The sequence below is a fragment of the Ambystoma mexicanum genome, chromosome 14 (genome assembly GCF_040938575.1).
Source record: "Ambystoma mexicanum isolate Mex_15411 chromosome 14, UKY_AmexF1_1, whole genome shotgun sequence".
Taxonomy (NCBI): domain Eukaryota; kingdom Metazoa; phylum Chordata; class Amphibia; order Caudata; family Ambystomatidae; genus Ambystoma; species Ambystoma mexicanum.
In genome coordinates this window covers 266,991,808-267,005,302 of record NC_090940.1, presented here as the reverse complement: position 1 = coordinate 267,005,302, position 13,495 = coordinate 266,991,808, and the positions used below count along the sequence as shown (strand labels likewise).

General features: G+C 43.9%; 1 protein-coding gene across 6 annotated transcripts in view; it reads left to right on the top strand.

The window, feature by feature from the left end:
- The window catches only part of MDGA2 (MAM domain containing glycosylphosphatidylinositol anchor 2), a 2,250,375-nt gene that overhangs the window by 2,195,913 nt on the left and 40,967 nt on the right, over nucleotides 1-13,495 (top strand). For all 6 annotated transcript variants that reach the window (XM_069637392.1, XM_069637389.1, XM_069637393.1 and 3 more), the window contains one exon: nucleotides 9,074-9,204. In XM_069637392.1, coding sequence (XP_069493493.1) covers nucleotides 9,074-9,204 — 131 coding nt within the window. The remainder of the gene's footprint in view (nucleotides 1-9,073; nucleotides 9,205-13,495) is intronic.

The following is a 13,495-nucleotide window of genomic DNA, read 5'->3' as shown; positions in this document are numbered from 1 at the left end:
ACGAGGCACTGACTTAGTGGGATTGCTGAATTGCTTATCAGTGTCCAGTATGTGGTGCTGTTCTTGAGTCTGGTAATGTGTTTCCGTGTGTGAGATAGTCACAATACTTCTCCAAGGGCTGGTGGAGTTGTCCTCTGTGAACTTTTGTGTGAGAAGTATTCCAGAGTGTATTGTTGAATTGCTCTATGAATCGGTATGCGGGGGTGCTCCTGTGTACGATAGTTTGCTCACCAGTGACTGTCTTTAGTAGGCAGCAACTCATATGTGGGGTGATTTATATTCCTTTGAGATAGTGCATTGTTGCTGCGTCAGAGTGTTGTGGTGACACCTACCTGTGATTTATTGGGTAGGTTATACTCACTACAACTGTAAGTGGGTGGGCCAGGGGGAACACCCGAGTGTCATCTAGGTGAATATCCATAATATTATCCCTATTAACAGAGTTTACTGAACTCCAGCAACAATTGGGCTGTCATCCTGCTCTTACCAGCACTGGGCTTAGAGAAAGATATGGTGGGGTGGCCACAGTAGATTCGACTGCAGTGATTGCATTTTTAGTTTTCCTTTGCCCACTGTAATAATTAGGAAGATAACTTGGCATGCTGTTGATGGTGTCTGGGAACTTATACCCATCATATACAGTACCCTACACTCTTTAATGGAAGAAAATGTACTAAACCATCAGGGAGCAATTACCATGTCCACCAACCAATCAACACATTGTTCACCAATTGCATGAAAGGTTTAAAACTTTCTGATAATGGCACTGCTTTACACTTCTTAAGCATCTTCCAGCGATTGCTCTCCCTAGCAAGACCAAACAACATAGCACCACTAAATTGGTCAGAATGTGAAATAACGTTATTACAAAGGTATTTTGTGAGTCTGGGACAGAGAATAGTGAAAAAAAGTTTATTAAACTTGTTTCCCCAAAACACAAAGACATAATTAGGTATACATGCATAACTGTAAAGAAGGTAAGTATACCGTCATCAATACAATGCATAATGCATTGGTGTTTTATGGGAGTTGGGCCAGAGTGTTAGGTAGATGATAGATGGTCCTTATTTCAATGTACAACATTGGTTTTTTTGGGATTGTACCACTTATTCTTCTGTTTTTCTGCAAGAGCCTTAACTACAGAAACAGTAATAGTAACTATTCTAAGCACAAGTGATCTTAGCAGTGTGATGAATCACGAGATTCGGTCACTTATCCCCAAGGTGAAGCCTTTCCCTGTGAGGCTAGTGTGGTGAGCCTTCTATGCAATACCCTCCCTAAGGGTAGAAGCAAGAAGGACCTCACTTGGAGAGACTCCCCCCTTGGGGACAAGGACTCCTGTTCCGATGAGGAACTCCCTAACCAATCCACCTATCATTAATAACACCTACCAGAAGAATACATGAAAGAAAGCTCATATGTGTTATTGTCACATAAAACCCCTGAGTCAACCTGAAAGATATACTTATGTGGTAGTGAGACGAAGAAAACCACTGGAGCAGTAAAGTGTACAAACAGGACAGAGTAATAGAACTTTGACGCTCTGTCAGGGAAGTCCCACAGCAGCAATCATAAATAATCTGAATCAGCTGTGAGAGCTAAGGTGAGGGAGAAGGGGATGCATGGCTTCAGGAGCTGAGAAGAAGCTGTGGTGTGAGTCTGGGCATTTTTCCCTCAGGAAAACCAAAAGTATGAGAAGCTGAAAGCCTAAAACAGTGTCCAAGGAGTGACTGAGTTAGAAGTGCTGGTGTGACTAAAGCCCAGTGGACTTGGTAGTTCCTAAACAACGCCAAGACCACTTACCTGAAGGCACTATGTAATAACTTGGAAGCTGATGAACACCTGAGCCAGCAGGTAAGTTATTAAGTAGATTTATTGTAGTTCAATGCCAGGGACAAAACATTGGCATATCCTTTCCAAGTCAGCATACCTCCAATTGCCAAGCATAGAATCCCCCTTCAGATAACAACACACCAACACTCCGCTCACACTGACATCACTACATTCCATTTAGCAGTGATGTCATCCACTAAGCTAGCAAGACACATTACAACACTTCTCCCTCCTTTACTTTGTTGGAAACAGAGAAAGATCACACCAAAACCACCACCAGACAAAAACCCCTACATGTACGTGTGGCCAGCACGTAATGCACCAACTAGTAACGCCACTGGCGACAAGAAACTGCCCCCAGAGAACACCAAATCCCCGGACACTCCAAGGAAGATCAAGGAAACAGTAAAGTGCTCCACCAAAGGAATAAGAACCCAATAAATCCTACATGGCACCCCCAGAATACTAACAACTGTGCCAACAAGTTAGGCAACATGACACCCCGTGTCAACCAACCCTTACACCAATTCTTACGCCCAACTCAACACCACTTCCACTCCTCCCTTTATAACAAAACAGAGAGGTACCCAACGCAGTGTACAAAGGGCTCACTCCTTCCATGAATAGAACCGAACAACCTTCGAGACACAAAAATACAAAAACTACGCACCGCCACCTGTTCCAAGCTGCCCCTTAGAACCTAGGTCCTGCCACGACCCAGCGTCCTCACAGATAACTACCTAACAATCCTAAACCCTCAGTGCACAAACATCCTCCCGTCCTAGTCTGCCCCCTAGGACACCAGGGCTGCCACCCCCGGGCACGAACCACACAGCTCAACAGAGCAACAACGAGCACAACAACGAAACAGTTCACCACAGCACCCCTAAGGGTACCACAACACCACAAAACCCTGAACCAGAGAGAACACAACCCGCAAGAATGCGGAACACAACCAGGACCAACCACCTAAACCAGACACATACACCAACCCCCACGGACCCCTGGTCCAGCCTAATGTACAGCGCAGTACACCTACCACTCACCTAGGACCCCAGGTCCAGCCTACTGCCACCCGCAGCACACCACCTGCAAAACAGCAGGACTCTTCACAAACATGGGACCTACCCAATGGCCCCACCTTGCATGTTGCTATTGAAAACCCCAAACAGAGGCACACTGTAACAGTAGCACTCCTCACACACTCACGATAAGGATTGAGTCACCTCCAACTCCATATGCACCTTCACACCATATGCATAACTGCAAAAAGATAACGTTGTCCTGCATACGCATTTCAGTGCTACAAAAGATTACAGATAACTTAACTGAACTATTGGGATGAGACATGTCTTAAAGCACTTTTGGATTGAAATGACTGCCCAATAAACCATAATCACCCGCGGGCACCCCCACCCACGAGTCCATCCAAACCAAATGGAACCCAACCTGTAAAAAAAATGTTAGGCCTATGGCAGATTAATGCAGACATTACTGTGATAATAACATGTGGGTGCCCCCACCCACAAGTCCAAACCCTAAAAGTTCAATGTTCAGTCCACCTGGAAGAAATTGTTATTCACACAACAAAACATAGCAATTTCAGTACATTAACAGAACAACATATCAATAATTCTCACTCACTTGTAGCATACGACAACCACAACCCTAAGAGACAGCCACTCACACTCATACAAACAACCAGCGCGCGCGCATCCGCTTACTCACACGGGCCCATCATAAACGCACATACTAAAACTCACACTACAGCTGGAAAATTGCATATAAATCTCACTAATGTAAAACGTTCTTCATGAACAGGAAGGTCCTGCGCCTCGCACGGATCGCAGTGCTCCTAAGATCCACTGTTCCCAGGCCTGCGCAGCATCACAACTCCAGAGCCACAAATCCTCTTCACTGCGTGCCACCAACACGACATTATGGCAACCGAGGCAGGTCACACAGGCACTTATCCCGGACAAATCCGTGCCGCAGCCATTGTCCCAATGATGTACACTGCTAACATCAAACGATGGACAAACCGAAACTCTGTTCTTACACCGCGGACTCGTAATGCAGCAGAGTCCTTCTTCGGACTCCAGCAGCTCACGCTGGAACGCGCAAGACAACGGAGGAAACGTGACCTCTGATGCGCACTCAAACCATTGGTGGACACCACGTCCACGTTCCAGCTTCCCGTGCTGGAACGCATGACACGTCGAACGCAACGTCATCATTCCCACCAGGTTACCAACGGAGCAACATCTCCCCCGAATGTGAAAGGAGGTATGTTCTCCATGTCCGGAGGGACCAGAAAACTGCATTCCGTATTCACTCCACCACAGCAAACAAGGCGGAACGTCGAAGCCACAGGAGGGCACAGTCACCTCTACTCCGACATCCCCCCTCACCTCGGTACCATCCTTTTTAGCACCGATCGTGGTCCTGACGCTTGCCTTAACCGCATGTCTGCCCAACATGCGAGCGATTTCCAATTGGTCCCGCACAAAGGACGGGGCCAGCTCACAGTGCTGTCCCCCCACATAGCTGTGAGAATGAGGTGCAAGAGCACACCTATGCCTCTGCACACCGACCAGTGTGCCGCCAGACCACACAGCAGCACCCTCTGTTCCAGGGCACCGCCTCACAGCCACACCACATGCCGACTTGAGTGCCGGAAAGGCTACTATGATCAGCACAGCCCGGCCTGCCAACCAACTCGATAGTGCACATAGGCGCCCAAGACAGAGCTGCACACCGATTTGTGCACCAAGAGCCTCCAAAGTACTCCGCACACCGACACGTGTGCCGTAGTTTCCAAGGCACCAGCTGGGGATCTGCCAAGCACAAGCTGCACCCGGCCAGCTTGGTCCTGATGGCAGACACTCCCCAATTTACTGCATACCGACTAGTGTGCCAGACAGGCTCGCTTGCTCAGCACCGCCCGGCCTGCTGAAGAACCTGCACAGTCCAGATCAAAACAACACTGGACATCAACTTGCTGAAAACTTTGCACTGGACATGAAAACCTTGAAGGGCAATGAAGTGTTGATTAAAATCAAATTCAAGTGTTCATTCAAATCGTGTTGAATGAAGAGAAAATGAAGAGCCCAGAAGTCAACCTGACAATCACTGAAGAAGGCCCTGTATGAACCAAAAGCCCAGTGACACGATTCCGGTGACAGACAGGTAACGGGGAGATGGGAGACCCGGGTGAGGGACCTAAAATAATGAATGGACCAGTCATACTAGTCCCAGTAAGTACCAAGTATATTAAGTATATAATAAGAGTGAGTATCATTCCAGGAACAGTCATACTCGTCCCAGGGAGAACCATGGGTCGGAGAAGAGTGAGAATAATTACTGACTCACTCATACTCATCCCAGTAAGAACCAAGTGGTGGAGAAGAGTGAGAATCATTACTGGAACACACATACGCATCCCATTAAGGTCCACGTTTTGGAGAAGTGTGAGAATCATTGCTGTAACACTCATACTCATTCCAGTAGGAACCAAATAGTGGAAAACAGTGAGAATCATTACATAAACCCTCATACTCATCCCAGTAATCACCAAGAGTTGGAAATACCTAGGAAGAGTGAGAATCATTACTGGAACGCTCATACTCATCCCAGTAAAGACCACGTGGTGGAAATACTTAAGAAGAGTGAGAGCTCTAATTGGAACAGTTCTATTTCTCCTAGTCAAGGAAAGGATTGGACATTGTGTAAAGATAAAGTCTCAAGTGTAACTAACAACAGAAAAAGAGAATTGCCCCAAGGAAAAGGGGGGATAGAAATAACTAAACTCACAAGAGAGAAGAATACAACAGAGAGAAAGGACCAGCGTGTAAAAGACACCGTTGATGAAATTGAAGAGCCCAATATCTGAACGATGACTTGATAAAAAGTTGTTACAAAGAACGACCTACAAATACTTTACTAAATTGAACTTGCTGAGAAGCAGCTAACAGAAGAAGGGAGTCATTCTCCTGTGCTTTAGTTGTTTTGATAGTGGCATGGAAAGGTTAGGTTAGTTTGGACAGAGAATAAATGTTCCTTTTGTACTCACTGACAACTGATGAGCAACCTAGTTAGTTTTTGTTAGGTAGGGAAACCCTGTAGTTTAGGGAAAGTCAGGAGTTTTCACTTTTATTTTAATAAGGAATACTTAAAATTGGAAGGCCAGTGTCCTTGTCCTCCTTCTGACCGACCACAGTATGCATTAGAAAAATAACCGCTGCTTGTTTTCTCCTCCTGAGAAAAGGACCTAACAATTGCTTGTGATTCTAGGTGACGATGATGAGTTGCAGAAAGTGATCAAACTCGTTTACCAGCACTCACCCTAAAACATATACACATGCACACGTAAAAACTGTCTCACTTTCTCCGTCTGTCTCTCCCTCATCGCCTCTCTCTCGCTCTATCTCTCTGTCTCTTGCTCTACCGCTCTCTTGCATTATCCTCACCACACACAAAAGAGGTAAGTGCAATGACCCAGGCGAAACAAGTAGGTGCAGGTTGGGTTTGGATGCGTATTGAAAGGTTTACAACGTAACATTTGTATTGGACAGCTCCCAGGAGGAGATTTTAAATATCAAATTATCTGTGATCTTTCTTGCAATCCAATAGTTTTAAGTATAACTAAATGAGTTCACTGTTTCAGTTAACACGGTCTCTTAACATTCAATAAACGTATTTATGTATTTTAAATGATTCAACATTTGCCAACCTTCATGGCAACATTCAACCTAACATTATATTAAAAAACTCAGTAAATGCCATCTACCAAGGTGGACTGTATTTCCTCCTGCTGAGTGTGTAAACTCAGGAGGCAGCACCATTCCAAGTGCCTTGGGGAATGAACAGGCAGAGTGACAAGGTGCCACAGTCTCTCTTACACCCAATGCATCATGTTGAGGACCACCTAGGCCACCTTGCAGGAGCCCTTGCCCACCCCCTCACACGTGTCATGTAGCCTTGGGGGGCGTGGGAAGCTTCTTTAAATGCCACACATAATTAAGCTGGGTGGCTTCCTTTAACACCACTAAGAATAAGGCCATCCACAGTTTGGTCACTAGAGTGAATGACCTGACTCCATTGGCAGTGTAATGCCGGAATGGCTTCACATGGCTTTCAGTGTTCAGGGGTGGGCCACAGTTCTACGGGTTAGACTCATGCGAATGCACCAAATGAAATGGCAGGACAGCTTAGCCAGGGAACTTACCACTGCTGACATATGTTTGCAACCTCTCTTGTCGCGCCTTGAAACACTTGTGTATAGGTGCATTACAAATGACTTATCATATCATATCATAACCTGTCCCCATAGGTTTGAATTTCAGCAGGGCCGACCCAGCCCATTATTATTCCGAGTTCTAAAACTTCAGTACCATTGAGCTGGGTAAACATGATGCATTAACGCATGAAAGTGTCATTATCATGGGATAATGACCGGCCACAATGTTATGAATTGGGGAAGTGTCATTATCCAAATTGATAATGACCCCTCCTGGGGTCTATAAGTCTATTGGCACATGGTGGTAGCAGCAATGCATGTTTTGAAGTTTTGGAGGAGAAGTAAAATATTGTGCTTTAAGAGTGAGAAAAGTAAATAAACAGAGTTAGTAAATGTGTGTTTTAAATAACAGGGCTGTCTTCATACGTTAAGCATTTTAATTTCAGCTTGGTTGAACTGCAACAAGTTTAAAATGAGCATGCATTCTGTGTCATTTAAAAGTAAAAATGTCTCTATAAGAAAGGGAAAGCCTTTTCCAGTGTTTTCTCTTTCGTGTGTTAAATAGCATGTTGCAACAAAAAAAGGTCCTCCCAAGAAGAAGTGTCTTGTTGAAACAAAACTGTTGAAACAAAACTTTGCCTGGAAATTGCATTGTTGTTTCCCTGTCTGCTTCTGAAGACAGAATATTCAGAATGCAGTCAACATCACTGGTTATTGACTGCACTGTAAATATTCTGATTGGCTGAGTGGAAGTCAATAACAATTTCCATGTACTAACAACATATTTTATCAAGTATCAAGACACAATTCAGTCACCACTATGTACTAAATACATGGCAAATATTACCTTGTTTATGTACTGAGACCTATAATTAAGAAATAAGCCCCTCGCCGCAGGGGCATTACCGAGTCAGGTAATTCCCCGGGGCCCATAGTTACACAAAGACCCTGGGGCATTACCTGACTCGGTAATGTCCCCTGCAGCGAGGGCCTTATTGCTATTAAGCAAGACCGGGGTACTAATAGCATTCTTTTTCTGTTCCGAAACGCTGCTGCGTTTCGCAACAGAAAAAGAAAAAAATTTAAAAAAATGCTGCCGGGGAAGGGAAAACGAGTCTGTTTTCCCTTTTCATGGCGGCCATCAGAAGCGGACACGCTGGGGTCAGGAGTGTTCCCAGTGCGTTTGCTCTCGAAAACAGAGCAAAATGAAGGTAAATGGGGTTGGGAGGGCGAGGAGCGGATTGTTTGGAAGGGCGGGGGATTGGAGAAAACACTTACTTGAATGCCCAGCGGGCGAGGATGGCAGCCTCCAGCCATGCGGTGGTTCAGAGAGGGGATTACCCCATTGGCTGAGGGGCTGCCACACCTCCCCGCTGGGGATATGAAGGCAAAGGATTCTGCATTGGGCAATGCCCCGGTGAGGGCCAATCAGATTATTTGTTACATTCTGATTGACCCTCGCCAGGTACTAATAGCAGTTAAGTAATTGTTACTTAAGAATTATTATTACATTGCTTGTAGATTATCAGTATGTTTCATCTGTGCTTCTGCGCTGCAACAACACACCACTTACAACATTTTTTGTTGCTGCAACCTAATGCTCTGCGCTATTGAAATATATAGTACCAATATAAGTATTATCTGTAATGATTTGATGCAGAGTCTCCGTTTTTCTTTTGAATGCTTTGTCTGCTTTTTTGCTCTTGATGTTTTTATTTTTTTTCAAAGGTAGTTCTATATAAACGCGTTTTGTGGCGACTGTATTTTTTTAAATTGGAATTTGCTAAATAAATGTGGGTTGACAAATACATTGCATGTTTTACAAGATGGTTTCTCACACACACAGAAAAAATAACCTGCAAGTAGCACGAGAACAGTGAGCCTTGATGAAATGCATATTTGACCTTTCTAAATCAACGCGCAATATCGTCCTCTTTATCGCTGCACTGTGTTTCTCATCAGATTAAAACGAATATTCTTTATTTCCTTTTATTTTGCTAGGTGTGTTGAATGTTTTCCTGCGCCTAAAGGGGCAGACTGCATTAGAAAATCCAATATGGTCCGCAAATGGAAACAAAGGCGAGCACTGGAAACAGGCGCATATTAATATACATCCGACCACGTCATTTCAGGTAGGGAAGTGGCTGTTTTCATCTATTTAGTCAGGTGGGTTCAAACAGGAATGTGTAAGCCCAATCAGTCTGCCGAAGTCAATTTCAATCGATGACGAAACTCGAAACAGCTCTTCGCAAAAGTGCCCTGCGGAAACGCTGGGAGGCCATCACCTGGCGCAGATTTCTAATCCTGCTCCGTATGGAGAGGGCTCCTCGGTCTGTTTTTATCCAAATTGTTTACCAACTACTGCACATCTATATGTGGTAAGGTTGGGTATGGTATATGAAAGGGGTTTGGGTGCAAGGGAGGTGCGGGCCCTCTCCCCCATAATGACATTTTATTTATAAACATGCATTAGTATTGTTGACAGAATTGTTTTTTTCACTTTGGGGGGGGGTCGGAATTGGCAAATTTTCCACACCTTTTTTGTTCTTTATCGAAATGATTACAAATGAATTGCAACATTTTTATCAGTCAGAAACTATAAACTCAATTGTTAAGCTTTGGCAGTTTAAAACTACTAGGGTGGGGATTCAGCCATTAAAAGATCTCATTAACAATATTGGGGAGTACATTCTAGAGCATTCCAAGTGTGCATTTAAATGCACAGTGCTTACTTATTGACACATTTCAGAGTTTCCAAATACAATTGGAAAACCTGCAATGTTCCTAAACAGTGTGTATACTGTAGAAATGCACAAATAAAACATTCAAGTTCACACAATGCACTTTTTTCACATATGTTCTATACATGGAAAAAAACATGTTTACTGTGCAGCACACACTGTGTCTTTCTTCCTGCATGTCTGTGAGCTACGCGCACATGATTGGCCCACAGTGAGAAAAGTAGAATGCACAGAGTCTCCGGTGCTTAGCTGGGCAGATCGAATGCAGGCAACTGTGGGACTCGGTCTGTCTCTGGACCAACGCTGCTAGGACGTCGCGTCAAACATAACGAGGGGAGGGGCAATCCTGCGCACTCAGGGTGACTACTCTTTGCACGGTAACTACCACGGATGCTCGGAGGAGGGATGTAACGCCCTAGAAAGCCATTAGTACAGTTCACTTCTTAAGATTTGCAGCATAGAGCATGAGTTATTAATAGTCCAGGGCTATCTTCCCCTATGTGATGCACTCTCAGGTGTCTGACCTGTGCCCAAATTGTGGATGGTTATCCTGGATAGCGTGCTAAATGTCCACCCATCACTCCACCGCGTAGTGCACATTGTACTTATGGTAACACTTTGTAAAGTACCTATATTTAGTACCTATAAATAGTTATCGTTTTTTTTTTTTTTACAATACTGTTGGAGCGTTTTCTTTTTTAAGTATGCTTTTCGGTTTGTAGAGTATATTTTGTAGGACTATATTTGTTCATACAAAAAAGGGGTGCACGCGTTTATAGGACATGACGCAACTGACTGCATAGCACCACCAGGAGTTGGGCAGATGAACGCCATGAGCTCATTTAGTCAACAGCAAAGTTAAAGAAAACGTGTTTGCTACTGAAGTGATGTTCCATTATGAGAGTCGTACACCCACGAATGAGTGATTGGACATTTAAAATGAACGGTAGCCAGTTATAACATCATTCCAAAAATTATAATCCGGAGAGCGCATTATGGATTCGGAGCGCCGTGGGTCGAAGGCCCTTCCGAAGGCTGCAGTCACAAGGAGAGGGGTTTAGGTGGGGGATTAGAGAGGGGCTGTATGTCTGTTTATGCAAAATGGCAATACAAACATCATGAAAACAAAAAGAGCATTACATTGCATGCAAATAGTTATTAGAATTAGGTGACTATTCAATTACTGTCAGAGTTGACTAGTTTAAAACATTATTAAAAAAAGCATTAGTAATGCCTGCAGTTTGGGCATTTGCGTTAGCACTTGCCAGCCACAGCCCTTGTGGTATTAAGTGGCCATAGATAGTAGCAGCTGCAAAATGGTGCGAGGACCTGAGCACATATTAGCAGTGTCTGGCAAATAATACTTATGCACAAGCCAAACCTGTTGCATTTGCCAATGCTTGTTTTTAACACAACTTCAATGAATAACACGCATAGTACTTATACATCAGATGGCTGAAGGCAGACATGGTTTTACATTTTTATTACACCTGTAGCATGTTTACAGCTACAGTTTGTCATTAACTCTCACAAGACTGCTTTGAAAAAACACTGACAGGCGCTTTAAGCACACATTTTGATAGTAAGTCTTGATAAAGCAAGATCAAAGATATCCCGGGAGGATGCGTTTGGGCGGGGAAGTGCAGGAAGTGGGTGCATATGTCCATAGTGATTAGCTGTTTCAAAGGTAGTCAATGGTTGGGTAAATAACCAAACAATACCTACAAACTTTGTGTCCCTTCTCAAATGCCATTTCACCCTACCTGGACTCTAATGAAATAGTTTTGACACATAGGTGGTGTGTTAGCGCCACCTAATTGCCATAATTAATCATGCAAACCATTGTATTCAAGCACAGAAATGACAGCGATTATGTGACAGCTGGACCAAACCTTTCATGGGACTCAGCTGTATTCTGTGAGTTGCAGCGCAAGAGGAGGGATCAGTATAATAAACAGTTTATGAACCCCTAGGGCATCCGTCTACAGTTGAGGGCTCTGCTATACTTTACATGCAGAACACATGCACACTGAATAATATGCAAATGACATGCACAATTGTCAGATATGTCAAAAATACATTCAAGGCATGTCCTCTTGTCTATGCCATCGGGCTTTTGCAGTACAACTGTTTTACCTTGCTTAATAGTGCTATGGCAGTAATGCATAGCCATCTGCAGTGAAAAATACAGCCTTGTCCTCCATGACCTCACCAATCTCCAAGAATTCTGGTGCTATGAGGGAAAACACTTGAGTCCTTGAATATCCTTTTGCCGCTTGGAGGAGTCCTGTGTACCTGACCTTGGGCTAGTGAAAAGTCTATTGAAGTGTTATACTCCTGTTGGGATCCTGGGACCAAAACAAGCCTAATGCTAAACCACAAGTACAATGACAACACAGAATCAGCATCCCACTTGGCAGTCACATCCATGATACACTGCAACGCACATCCACCCATTGGGTGAATCCTCTGGTATACTCAGTAGACAAAACGTAGTTTATATGACGATATGTATGAATGGCAATATGTCAGTGGGAATGACAAGTTTACATTATCTTGAAAAATCTTTTTGAAACATTGCAGACCATCACTTACGTGCAAATCAAAGTCTAAGACATAAATGAGGATATATGGGTGACGAGTTCATCAGTGCAGAGCATAGTGTATCATATGGTAAATTCAAAGTGTGTTTTGTACAGGACCTGCCAGTGTTATTTTTAAGCATTCTTCTGAATGTGCATGTAAATGAGTTCCTGTTTTAGTTAAAATAAGATAGGGGTGTGTATTTGCATCTGTCCCTTGCACTTAGGTCCAGTTAAAAACATGTACTAACAAAGGGTACATATTAGGCTATCTCAATAATACCACTGTGTATTACTCCATACCTCCTGAATACAATGCTGGTCAGTTTCTTTGTTTCTTCTTTTAGACAGCAACATCATACAGCCAAGGTCTGGGCACACCGCCCACAAGACAACAGCCCACCTGAGTCTTCTCAGCACAATACTCCAGTCATTAGAATGTTGTGGCCAGTAGGGAGTGAGAGAACTGCTAAACCAAGCAACAAAAAGCCAGTACAGCCACATGGGACACTGCACACTGCTCTCACCAGCACCAGCGAACGCTGTGCTTCACCAGCTGCGATGGAGCATCTTGATACAATCTATCAAAAACCAGTCGCTGAGCTCCTTCCTAATAAAAAAAAACAATATCATACTTATGTCAGAGGGTGTGAGGTTGAGCTCTGTTTTGCTGCGCTCGAGTATGTGTGAATTAGTTAATCTGCTGCTATGTTGGATACATGGGGGCTGCCCCACAGCCCACAAACAAAAATTGTGCAAGAGTTAGTGCCCCATTTCACATGTGCATCATCAGTAGATTATACATCCATCAATTGTTTCATAGGCTGTAGAGTGGTCGAGCGTAGCAATCTAATATGTTCAATCCTCTTGAGAAAAAGACTTGTCTATTCATAAGGTTTGTCATAGAATGTAGGTTCTGTAATACCAATTCATAATTAGGCGATGCTCAAAATGGTGTTGTGCCAACACATTTCGACCTTTCCTTGGTCTTTCTCAAGGTTGGGCTGGGCTGAGCTGGATGTCACTATTGTATTGTGAGTAGCAGAGGACGCTCTTCATTAATAGAGTCTGTCAATTGACCTCTTGTCAAAGTTGTTACA